Source organism: Chaetodon trifascialis, chromosome 18 (genome assembly GCF_039877785.1).
Source record: "Chaetodon trifascialis isolate fChaTrf1 chromosome 18, fChaTrf1.hap1, whole genome shotgun sequence".
Lineage (NCBI taxonomy): Eukaryota > Metazoa > Chordata > Actinopteri > Chaetodontiformes > Chaetodontidae > Chaetodon > Chaetodon trifascialis.
Window position 1 is genome coordinate 12,093,286 of NC_092073.1, and position 13,289 is coordinate 12,106,574.

Consider the following 13,289-nt stretch of genomic DNA (forward strand, 5'->3'; position numbering starts at 1 on the left):
TGGGCCAGACATCACAGCACAAAACCTCACTTAAAACTTCAAGACAAAGAAAATCCCCGCTGCTTTCCTCAATAGAGTGTGTATTGGTCATGTAATTTCCAAGCATTTTTTTCCACTTAAAGCTAAGAGGCCAGTGAGAAGGTTGTTTCTGAACTATTTTAACAGGTAGGTCAAAGATCAAGGGCAGGTATAGAAAAGTGACCGAGAAGCAGTGAAGCTGCTTTAAGACGTTACCAAATGGACTTAATTGGACTGACTCTGTTCTGCTAATGAGTATTGGCTAATTAGGCTACATGCTACTCACACTGCATGTCTAAATCATCAAAATATTGTGCCTCTGTAATCTTCATGTTCAGAGTGTAACTGAAAATATGGAACATGTAGTGAAGTCCTTATTAAAACACAATCTCATTTGCATGCCGATGTGTTTGTGAAGGCTCACATTTCATAAACAGCATGCTCTCATTAACAGTGAGGGCAAGCTTTCTAATCTTGCCCAAAGTTTACTTTTAATTAAGATTTCTCAATTGCTGCAGACTTCACCGCCGAAAACCCATCTGTGTTCACGTGTTTGTTTTTTATCAAACTCTGCACCTGTGTTGGATTTGTGCGCGTGTGTCTATGAGTCTTATGATGCGCCACTTTATGGGTTGATGTTTGTGTTCACAGGCGCCGTTGCCTTGAAATGTTGCACATGTCCCTGTGTCTTTGTGCAGCATTGGGAGAATGAGTTAAGAAACCCCATCTGGTGTGTCATTTGAAGGAGCTTTACCTTTCTGATAACACGCTGTTTGGAATAATGTGTGAGCGTATATTAAATGCAAATGTTAAGTGTGATATGGAAGGGCTGGAGAGAGGAAGAGAGGGAGAGAAAAGGCCTGTGGGTACATGAATGCACAGATGGAAAACATGCTAATCCTAATCCTTTTTGACATATACTCCATTGAAAACAGCACAAAGACAATATATTTAATGTTTGAGCTCATCAGCTTCATTGATTTTTGTAAATATATGTTCATTATGAATTTGAACCCACCTGTTTGGAACATTCCACAGGTAAACAGGTTCATTGGTAACAGGTGAGAGTATCATGATTGGGTATGAAAGGGGCATCCTGGAAAGGCTCAGTGGTTCACAAGTGAGGATGGAGCGAGTTCGCCACTTTGTGAACACATGATTGTGTAAAGGATGAAGGTACATGGACACTTTGTAAAACTTTTACAAGTTTTTTGGAATCTGGGTTATATGTCACAATATGGGCGGCACGGCGGATCGGCAGGTAGTGTGCGTGCCTCACAACAAGAAGGTCGCCGGTTTGATCCCCGGGTCGGGCGGGGCCTTTCTGTGTGAAGTTTGCATGTTCTTCCCGTGCATGCGTGGGTTCTCTTCGGGTACTCCGGCTTCCTCCCACAGACCAAAAACATGCACATTAGGTTAATTGGTGACTAAGATTGCCCTTTAGTGTGAGTGTGAATGGTTGTCTGTCTTTGTATGCTGCCCTGCAATCGACTGGTATAGCAGCTGGGATAGGTTCCAGCCCCCCCGCAACCCCGAAAGGGATAGTCGGTATGGAAAATGGATGGATGTCACAATATTGCCATTATATAAATTCCATTCCTGACTTTAAGTGCATGTGTGTATGTTTCATTTAGGCTTTGTGTGTGAGTGTACGAGTGTCTGATGCTTGTTAGTGCGTGGATGTATGAGCCCGATGATACTGAACCAGTGTTGTGGAGAACAAGCATCTTATTTGCATATGAAGCTGAATGGAAAACTTAAAGAGGAAACCTCCTCAGCCATTCTGTCACCAGTGGGCTGACAGCCATTGTTCATGGTCCACAGAAGTTTCTCTCACTCTTTGTCACATGCATAACACGCGCGCGCGCACACACACACACACACACACACACACACACACACACACACACACACACACACACACACACACACACACACACACACACACACACACACACACACACACACACACACACACACACACACACACACACACACACACACACATTCATATAATTATCTGCATACCCATACATAACAAGAAACTCACACTCGGTGAAACACAAAGAGCACAATGAAACAAATGCACACACACACACACACACACACACACAGGCACGCTAGTAATACAAAACACAAGTACATAAAAGAAAAGATACATTCATACCCACCCACACACCCACCCACCCACCCACACGCAGTATGCAGCCAAGAGTTGGTTCGTGGATAACAGCTATTCAAATTTGTTGTTCATTATGATCCATGCTAAGCCGAAAACATCATGACGAAGCAGGTTTTAACACACACAATCACACACACCGTGCCAGAAGCCATAACTCAGACTGTGTTGCTGCAGGATGAAGGCTTTTTAATATTAAGCTGTCAGATGGAAGAGGGCTGAGTCACAAAGAAATGACTAAGGAGGTTTTCTGCATGCCAGCACATAACACGCACACACACACACACACACACACACACACACACACACACACACACACACACACACACACACACACACGTAGGACAGTAGTTCTGTCAGTCACAGATGGAGACCTATTGTCTCACTGACCTTCATAACCATAATCATCCATAACTGCTTTGCTTCTTACGTGTTGGGATAAAGTTTTGTGGTGATTTAAAAGCCCTCGAAATGCACACTTGGAAGGGATTTCATCCACTGTCTATAGCTCTTGACCCCCATTTACTTCTTAAGGCACATAATAGATGGCAGCCAAAGAGAGGGATAATGGGAAATGGCTGTTTAAAGACAAAGCAAAAAGCCCGAGGCATGTGTTGGTCATTTAAACTGCGGCTGCCATGGTTTTGACTGAGCTGCATTGTATTTTAAACCACTGGAGAGATGTTTCTGTGTGTGAGAGTTCAGATTAAGAGCTTGTTTATTTCATCAGGGACTATCTAATATGCCAGCAGCGGCCTCTGACCTCCACTCAGGACAATGGCTGAGCTCTGAGTACAGGTCACAATCCAAATTAAAACATCATATACCTTAAATATTAGAAAGTCCTAACAACAAACATTGGCATGAAGTCTCTATAACGGCTGATTTTGGACTTGAACAACTTTTGGGACACACTTATTACAGCATGGGGTGATTTAGACTTATGTTAAGTTATGCCACATCTTTAAATCACACAGTAATAAAACATGATTTGCATATAATATCCAAGGTGTCAAGCCTGAGGAGACAGCAGTAACACTGATTGGACTGTCAAAGATCATAAGACTGTGTAATTTACACTCTGAACATACCGAGGCCATAAAAGCCATGGAGCATAACTGTCCTCAAAGACATCGCCTGATTTACTTTGTCAGCAATTTGTGTGATTTCAAGAAATTCAGTCTTCTCAAAAACCAGGCAGTCTTTCCGTAACTTCTGTTCAAAGTGTCTGTTTAACTTGACTGCCAAGGAAGGTTTTATCTCCTAAAAGTAGCCTCCGCATCGCTATGAAAGCAACGGGGAGAAAATGTAATGTTAAAGCTAAGATGGAACTCTCTAACAGGATCTGGTTTTAACAATATTTGAGATTTTTTTAAGTCCAACAGAGCAATAAAAAGCTATAAAATGTATTAAAATGACGCATCAAGCTATAATATGTAACATGTCTGCATTAAAATGACTTGACCTATGTTATATATAAGTATGTTGTGTGATGCCCTTTTCACCCACTGTGAATAATAATGGTGCACCAAACCACAGCCATGAACACATTGTTTGATTTAACGGTCAACTGCCTCCAATACACGCAGGCTAAACAGTATTATGAAGGCCTACAGAATCTACATGAGACCCACTTCCTCTCCTACTGTCTTTCCCTAAACTCCAACCTCAGCTTCAATTCATATCAAGGGATAAAAACGGAAAATTTGTGAGTAAATGTTATCATGTAGGGCAATTGCGCAGACATAGTGAATTTATGAGGCCGTTAAATAAGCTGTATTATAATAACAGTGAGCTTTAGTGGGTTAAATATGTAGCTTCTTACTGGTATGCTTCGACTGAGCTGCTCATTACACTTTATCTTTAATCCGTGCATATATGTGCTTGGCATAAGGATGAGGTATCAATAACTGTTTGCTGAAGGTAATTGAGGTGCATGCTTACAGTACCTGTGGATGCTCCTGTCTGGTCCTCCTGATGTTTCAAGGGGAAAGAAAATAAAGCACTGATGTGTAGGTGTGTGTTGAGGGAAGGAATAATGACCTTGGCTTCATGGGTTTGCCACAGTTGTTTCTTATGGTGACTTAACAGGGACGAAAACACAGACAATAATTCAGGTCATTAACACCCCAACTACTGCTTAGTGACTTCAATATGCAAAAACACAGAGTGTCTGAGGCTTGCTGAAATGAATATATCTTCAGCTCTGCAAGATTGAATGCCAAACACAGCTAAACATCATAATCAGTGTAAATGAATCCAGAGTGTAGAGCGCACCCCGTCCTCTGAATAACTATAGGCATTAATGTGGTTGAACAGTCGCACATAAACACAGGTTGGTCTGTGCTAGAGCTGATCCTGTCAGTGGTTTCCAGTGGGCAACTCTCTCGCTTTCACGGCCGTGGAGACTCAGTGGCATCCCTTTATGTCAGATGAATGCTACTGTAGTTTATTTGCTGTACGCGGTCTCATTTTCTGTAGGGGGGAGCGAGGGCAATGGAAAGCACCACAGCAAAGAAAATGAGCACGGAAAAGTAAAGGTTCGGGCTACTTAATGCAAATAAATTGGTAGGGGGTCTTAAAGTGTCACTGCAGGCAACACCAATCAAGAGTCAGAGCTTGGCCAACAAGAGCTCGGTGCAAGTTTATGTGCAAAGTACTCACCCTTACTTTACATATTTTTTGGCATCATCAGCTCAGTTTGAGCTTCTACAGTAAAGGATATAAGCAAAAACGGCCTAAAAGTAAAGTCTGCCATTGTTTCTGGTGCAAACAGTCACCCGAAAAAGACACAGAATGAGCTTCTGGCTGAACTTCTATCAATGAAAATGAGTAAAGTTTCCAATTGATGCTGTTCCACCTGTCCTGAAAGATCCAATGTCCCAGGCAAACAGTAAAAAAAAAAACATCACATATCTGATTATGGAGCCTGTTTTCCCTATTTTTGTGTCCACGTGACTAACAGAGACAACATGCATTGAAATTGGGGGGAAGACAGAAAGAAGAGCCAGAATATTTTCACGCTTAACTTGAGAATTACTTTCACCGGACATTATGACAGGAAAGATTTACATATGTCGGATCTTCTCTGTAACAAAAAAAATTCAAATATATATTTAAATCTAGAATATTTGTTGACAGCCATATTGCAGATCCAACAAACAACATTAAAACAATCCAAGGGTAAGTGACAAAGACCTGAAGAGCTTTATCTTTTAAGGGTTTTCACACTTTGTGGGTTTCAACCTCTCAAGAGAGCCCAACAGCGCTGTGCGGATAAACTGTGTGATTGAGCCGAACAAAGTCAGATCTCTCTGAAGTGAACTGAACTCAGTGTGTGGTTCACTTTAAAGTCTGAATTGAAAAGCGTAATGTCAACTTTTTTTTTATGCATTTGAATATACAGTAATAAATCTAATTCTATGCTGGCAGAACAAGCAAATTAAGCTTAAAAACAAACATCAGGAAAGCTTCCACAGATGGTTGCTGTATTATTTGGCCCAAGAAAGGAACAGATGCACTGCTTGACAGTTAGAATAAGGATAATTTGAACAAATAAAATGGACGGACCTGTGGTGAAAATGTACTGCAGCAGAGCAGTAGATCAGGAGACCTGAAACGAACAGCAGCCAGCCAGCACTCTGACCAGGAAAGAGGTTGAGACTAACCACTGTTATTATATTTAACACTGTGCACTCTCAGCTAATTCTGTCCAGTCTGAGCTATGATTTCCTGTTTGAAAACATGTGACAAAACAACATTTTTTCTGCAGAGAAGCGGCCATGAGTAGAACAGTGGAGGGCGCCTCGCTCTCTGCTTCCAGGTTGACGTTATTGGACAAGGGAGCTCTAAACCATAGCAGACCACGACTTAGACCGGCCAGACTAGCTGTTGCCTCCTGTTTCCAGTCTTTATGCTAAGCTAAGACAACCAACATATTTCTGTCCAGTTCCTAGCTGTCTATCGACAGGTTCACATGAGATCATATTTTTGATTTATAGTGGGATAAAATGAACAGAACAAGACAATTTAATTTCAATTATCTGTACGATAGTTAATGATCAACTAAAATTTCATCGTGACAGCCCTACTGCTGACTATAGATTCGTATTTACAGATATGACCGTTGCATCAATCATCTCATCTAACGCTCAGCAAGACAGCGATTGAGTGCGTTTCCCAAAATGTCGAACTATTACTTTAATAGAACAACATATACTCTGTAATTATTGTGAAATATCTCTGAGATTGAAAAGCAAATTACATGGTTGTAGAAGGCAGGAAGACAACTTCATCTAGGTTACAGTAATCCTGCAGTGCAACACTTCAAACCCTGGTCAAGAGTATTTTTGCAAATTCATGTTGAGAGCATGAATTGATCTACTCAATGAAACATTCAACAAATTTGCACTGCCTCTGTCTAAAGTATGGGATCCACAGACGTTTCAACAGAGATTGGGTAAATAGTAAATAGTAGGAGGTTGAGGGAAAGCGAAACCAGAGGAAATAAATACACTGACTGGATGAAGCTGTTTTGTTGGCCAATATACTGCAAAGCGTCTGCAATAGTGTTCTTGAGACAGAAACTGCACCCCTTCCAGCCTGTCTGCTGTACAAATTCACTCTACTACAAAAACCCCTCACCTCTGCTATCTTCTGTAATCCGACAACAAATAATTGGAATATAAAAGAAGTGAGCACAGAAGAAGAGGATTAGATGAGGGAATCAGGGAACTTCTTGTCCAAAAAGGAAAGGCAAAGAATACTTTGTTAGAAATTGACTACATTACAGCTGAGTTTATGACTCTGTGTGTGTGTGTGTACATGCACAAAAGCTCCTGCTAAAAGCTCCCACACATTTCCCAAGGTTTTCCATAATCCTCCATTTCCTGCTGCGTGTCAGCATCCTCAAACATCAAATGAAGGAGACGCCTGTCATGCCTCTTCCTCTCCCTCTCATACGTCACCTCAGCACCACCGTTTTTCAACCTAATCTCAGTTCTTTCCCAAGATCCGTCTTTTCCCACCTTGCATTTCTTTTTGTCCGACTCAGTTGCTCCCTCCCTCCCAGTCGACCTCTCCCTTGTCTCTGCAATGCTCCCTCTTCACGTCACCTCACCAAACCACTTTGATGCACTTATATGAACAAAATTCGTTGGGGTGTTGTCCTTTGTCACAAGACCAACCACTTTGATGTGGCCATTGATTTGGGGCTTTGTTGGAGTATGAGAAACCAATCTGGCACCTTGCATGTTAGCTTGAAACATAACTTTTTTACAGGAGTAAGCTGCTAGTACTTCAATATCACCATATGTATATATATGCAGCACACAGGACCAGGCCTTTATTTGATACCATCCCCTATTCTGGTCAGTTTCATTGATATTAATGTAAAAAAAAATTGCCCTGATGGAATTAGTGTGAAAAGAGACATTATGCTGATTTTACTATGTTTTGTTTGATAATTTGAGTACCAGAATTTACACCATAAGCCTGTGTGAGTCTCACCATGTTGAAAGACAGTAAAACATATTTGACCTCAGGGCTTTTCCTGATTAAAGATGTTTATACCCAACAACTAGTCTGAGGAATTAATCTGTGTAATTAGCAAAATCTAGATTACCTTATTTCCTCGGCCCACTTAATTTTCCTCATGCATTGAATGCAAATAAAATAGAGACACCTCCTAAGAAGATATGCTTTGATTATGTACTGAATATATGTGCTTATGATAAATCTAGTGTTAGCATATAATTATGCATGTAGTGTTTTTTTTAGCCTGTGTTGCTAAGATGACACAAATGTAGCGACACTCTGGAGACATCCCTGTCTACTTATCACATATAAATGGAAGGGTGGAGTGTATAATGGAGTGTGTGCATGTGAAATATTAGCATGAATATTAAAAACCTTTTGTGAGAAATGATATCATTAAGGAATATTGCCCTGAGCTACTGTAATCCCACAAACCTTCTTAAAATACACACATATGCATGAATGCAAGTTCACTCATGTAAGGACACATAGACACAAGCAAGAGGATGACAGTGCACGTGTGCACAGATACACACACGCACGGAAATGCACACGCGCGCACACAAACACACACACACACACACACACACAGGCAGTATTTCCTGACACTTCCCTTGGGGGATTTTACGACTGATGATTGAAAATTAATGTTACATACAGAAGGTGATAAGCAGCTCAGCTGTCACAGTATCTCATAATGAGAGGGAAGCGATAGCAGGAGTGTGAGGGAGAGTGAGAATGAGAGCAAATTTGAAAGTAAAGGAGAAGAACAAAGCAAAAAAGGACAGTGTGAATCACTCCAGCTTACGCATGCCAGACTCATGCCAACTCAGACATGCACCCATCTCTCCAGCCAGCGCCCTCATTACCACATCACATTAACGCCCAGTATACGAGGCATGCGCTGCCCTCCTGCACGGCTATTAGCACATAGCAGCCACTTCATTATGACACTGTACAATCCCCTCCTACATTGTTACCTTTACTACACTGCAGTCACTTCATTATTTAGTAGTACACACCCCTCCTTTAGTATCATTACCGCAGTGCAGTCCTTTCATTAGACAGCAGCCTCAACAAAGACTCTCTTGAGCCACAGCCATCCAGCAGCTTTCTCCACTGCCTCGGTGACGTTGCAGATTGCTTTTCATCCTATCTTTTTTCTCTACCTCACTGGCCAACAGGCTGAAGGCTCTGAAAAGTCTGCCATCCAGCCTCTAATGTGGGCGCTGGGTGATAGCACTAAGAATCAGTATGGCAACAGTTTTATATATTTACCTTGACAATGATAAATTCAACTGTTCAAAATTCAAATTTTTCTGAAGCACAATTGTTGCTCCAGGGCAGCTACAGTCTGCATCAAATATCCAGACAGAATCATGCTGTAAGTATGCTAAATCATTAAGGATTCAGCATGTTTCTGTTGCATGCTTTTTAAGATATACAATTAACGTGAAAAGATGCAAAGAATGAAGCTAAAGTGTGGGCACGGTGCTGGAAACTCTTACAGGAACAGCCCTTGAAAACAAAACCATCCCCTCTTGCTTACTTTTCTTTCAAAGAAAACGCTTTTGCTTGCAAATCGCCTGCAGAAGCTTCTGAGCAGATTGTTTCTGACATGACCTTCAGGAGCTGATGGTGCTGCCAGCACTATCTCCTTCCCCCATGTAACGCGGGGCATCGACCCATGTGCTCCAAGGTACCAGTGTAGTTCACACTGGTGTCTCTGCGAGGCCCTCGTGTCTTGAAGGGCCAATTAAACAAAATGACAAAAGCTAATTTTACCTGTTGGTATCTAGTCATGCATGTTCTTGAGGTTTTGAGATATCCACTGCTAACATTTTGCCAAAACTTCACTACAAGGGAGGTGAATGGAAACTTTGCTCGTGCTACAGGTGTGATATTTTATATTTTTGATATTTTTATGACTTTTCAATCATATAATTTTTAAATTTCTCTTGTTCTGGCATTAAAAGGGAAATGTCAAAATTGCTAATTAGTATCTTTTTAAAATTCTGTGAAACTCAGCCTTTCCATCTCCAAACCTGACAGCTTTGCCAAAGCGAAGCATTCGCACTGCTGCAGAGAAAGAATAAATGATAGAAACTCAGGACTTCTCAAAAATTCAAAAACAAAAACTGTATCTTCTCACTGCAAGCTGAAGCTCAGCCCTGCGAGCACACATGTGCACTGCATCTGATCTCACAACAATATAAATTTTTGATCAACTAACATAAAAAAAATTCACCAGATATAATTAACTTGGGTAAAGGGTATTTCAGCTCATCCTGCACACTCCCCTGGAGTACAAGCATAAAAAAAAAGCTTGCTCAATAACTGACGAGTCAGTCCAAATGTGCGTTCATCAAAACAGTATGAATCATTACACATTTTATTCTTTAAAGCAAAAGCTCCAGATGCAAGCAAAAAGTCTCCTTTGGGGCAGAGAGGCTTTAATGGCTGACAGCCCAAAACTCGTTCTTTATGGAAAGATCATATATTTTTCATCACAGACGGGCTTTGAACCCAAGTGTGGGGGATCATTTCAATGGACTTCTAAAGAGTCTTCGTGTCACCCGAGAGTGATGCTAGTGCAGAGCTGGAGTTGGACCCCTGAGGAAGTCGCATTGGAAACCCTGCGCAGACACAGATTGGAGCAGTAAAAACAAATGCACAAATAAATGAAAGATGGTATTAGAGGGTGCACTGTTGCTATATAAACACTCATGCATGCAGAACTCAAACATATGCGGAAAAAAAATGCACTATTACAAATTTTTGTTTCATATTCTGGTCCTTCCTCCCAACCCCAACGGGAAATCATTACTTCCAGCCCTCTAAATATGCATGTGATTAATTAGGCATCTTGTTATCACTGGCTAATCTGCATAGGACTCTTATGTATAAAGTCCCTCTCATTACCATTCAGAAGGCCATCTCACAGGTGTGCTGAGTAAATATACGACACACAGTAGCTGATCAAAAAAACCCCACACACATCCATAAAAAGCAAATTAATAAACAGGGCTGGAGGCGTGCACACACGCACACACGCACACACACACACTTGCATATTCAAACACGCATACAGACATGTTTAAACAAGCGCGAACACACAAGCGTGCTCGCTCGAGAGGATAGACTCGCAGAAAGATACACACGCACGCACGGACAGACGCTGAGAGTGGACACCCACCAAGAAGCAGACACATTATGCAACCCCACTGACAGAAGGTCCAGGTTTCCCCCCCCACACTGGTGGCAGTTTGGTCTGTGCCAACTCATTAAGAACACAGCTGGCCATAAGGCTTAGAGTGGGGTAAGACAACAGGGGTCCTCAGACGGGTGTCTGATTGGATTTTCTCACAATATTAAAGAATATGAAAAGCTCACTGTCGTCTATACTGCATGTCATCGATATATGAAATCTGTTTCGACATAAAGTGTAGATTCATTTGACTGAGGCAAATTAAACATCTGTACTTTACTGTATCTTATTATGCATGTTTGACATTCAACAGAAGTTGTTTCCGCTGTGAATTCAAATTGAGGCCTGTGTATTGGCAGCCAACTGTTGTGTATAGGGAGGGGAGATGCTCTTTTCTCAGCACTTGATATTAAATTCCTCCTGTGATATCAGCAGAGTGGTCTTCCGACCTCTGCTGGAATATCAAACAATGTCCACTCCTTCATTATAGACCTGAAACACTTCTCTTCAGGATACATATCGTCACCAAGCTCCCAAACATGTATTTTTCACATACGCATAATCAAAATTCAGGAGTGGTCCCAACCCGTTACACGGGTAATGTGCTTATAGTCCGCTTCTCTCGACAAGGGAAAAGAAACACTTGTTTGACTTGGGGATCATAAAACTGTGATCTGAATGAATTTGGAGCTAAATATGATGCAGAAATGAATCAAAATAAAATATTTAAGTAAAACGCATAATGAAAAATGTATATTCTGTCCACTTTTTGACAAAATAGTTCTTTCTTTACCTTGTTTCCAAGTTAAAAAATGAACTTTCATGCGTTTTTTTTGCAAATGAAGCCTACAAATGAAGTACCAGGCAGAGATGGTGACTAATTATTGGCTGCTACGAATGATAAAAGAGAACTCACTCAGGTTCCATTTGAGTCCGGTGGTGATTGTTTGGCAGGGTCCACCTACTGGGATGAGGCTGCACCAGTCCCCCTCCAGGCCTGTGTTCACCACCAGTCTGTGGCTGCCCTGCCGACACACAGTGGGAGTGTGAAAATGACTGAGTCTTTATCTGAGATACAATGAGACTAAAAACTAAACTAAAAGAGAAAACAAATGCAGTGCAAGACTTCTTCAACTTTTCCGGCCCCAAATGAGAAACCGAGCTTCTCCGCCCAAGGAACAAGGCTCATTAAATTAAATTATTGCTCTTGTCAGTTCGGCAACCCATTTTCAGTTCCTTCCCGCACTTAAAAAGGATACCCTGCCATTTTGAATTATAGTCTTATTTTACTGTGTGTCACGGGGTGCCAAAAGATTTTAGTAGTGACACCCCATAACTGTACCAACAACCAGATTTCCACTTGCAAAGTGTAGCAACAGGTTGTACTATTAGGAATACTTCATTTGAAGTCAGTGGGCAGTGTATACAATAGAGTATTTTATTAGCTTAGACAGACGAGTATCTATCAGTGATGGGAGAGGATGGTTGACAGTGGTAAGACAACTTTGGGTGAGTTGAAGAAGCGGTTTTGAGATACAATGAAGTCTTTTTATAAAGTGCTCTACAAAGGAAATAAACATGAACAAAATTGAAAAATGTCATGGCATCCCGTTGAGCATTTGGGGCTTGGAGAAAAACACAAAGCATCACACGTTGTAGGTGCAAGGTAGTGTCAGACCCTTCAGGCTGAATAATGACTTTGCTCTGAATGCACTAGTTATAATAAAGCCTGATCTTTGAATGTAAAAAGGTCAAAACAAAGTTTCTCTCATTCAGAGCGTACGAAAAAGATATGCAGTAACACCACAATGTCACTTCAGCGCTGACACGTCTATGGATTGAGGAAACATTGCATGTGCAGGAAGCCAAAAATAGCTGAAAAGTGATAATTGTGTATCATAAACACTTTGAATATCTGCAGGCTACAAGAGCCTTGTATGCTCAAACTGCCATACACCCAAGCATAAATACAAAGGCACAAAGCACTGACAGCTCGAGCTTAGATCAGTCACCTGAAAGGATCATACAGACACAGACAAAGACAGCAAAGTCAGGCACACTCAATTAAGAGTTTGAAATCTTGAAAGTGTGACATGTTTAAAGCAAGGCTTCCTTTGCTTGGCTTCCTGGAGCTGCGGACCCAGAGGGAGGGAATGATGGGAAAATTCTAAGCTTTGGTGCGTTTGGTGTTCAAGGAAACATCCCCGAGGTTGTTTTCTATACATAAACACCGTCTCTTTGTGTAAGTGTGTCAGAGAGACGGCGTGTGAGGAACAGAGAGAAGGGAAAACAAAAGCGTGTGCCCCTGCACATGAACAATAACACACATGCAAAGCAGGGACAAGGCGA

General features: G+C 41.4%; 1 protein-coding gene across 2 annotated transcripts in view; it reads right to left on the bottom strand.

Moving 5' to 3' along the window:
- Positions 1-13,289, bottom strand: part of tpk1 (thiamin pyrophosphokinase 1) — a 66,380-nt gene that overhangs the window by 7,834 nt on the left and 45,257 nt on the right. For both annotated transcript variants that reach the window (XM_070985986.1, XM_070985987.1), the window contains exon 8: positions 11,857-11,965. In XM_070985986.1, coding sequence (XP_070842087.1) covers positions 11,857-11,965 — 109 coding nt within the window. The remainder of the gene's footprint in view (positions 1-11,856; positions 11,966-13,289) is intronic.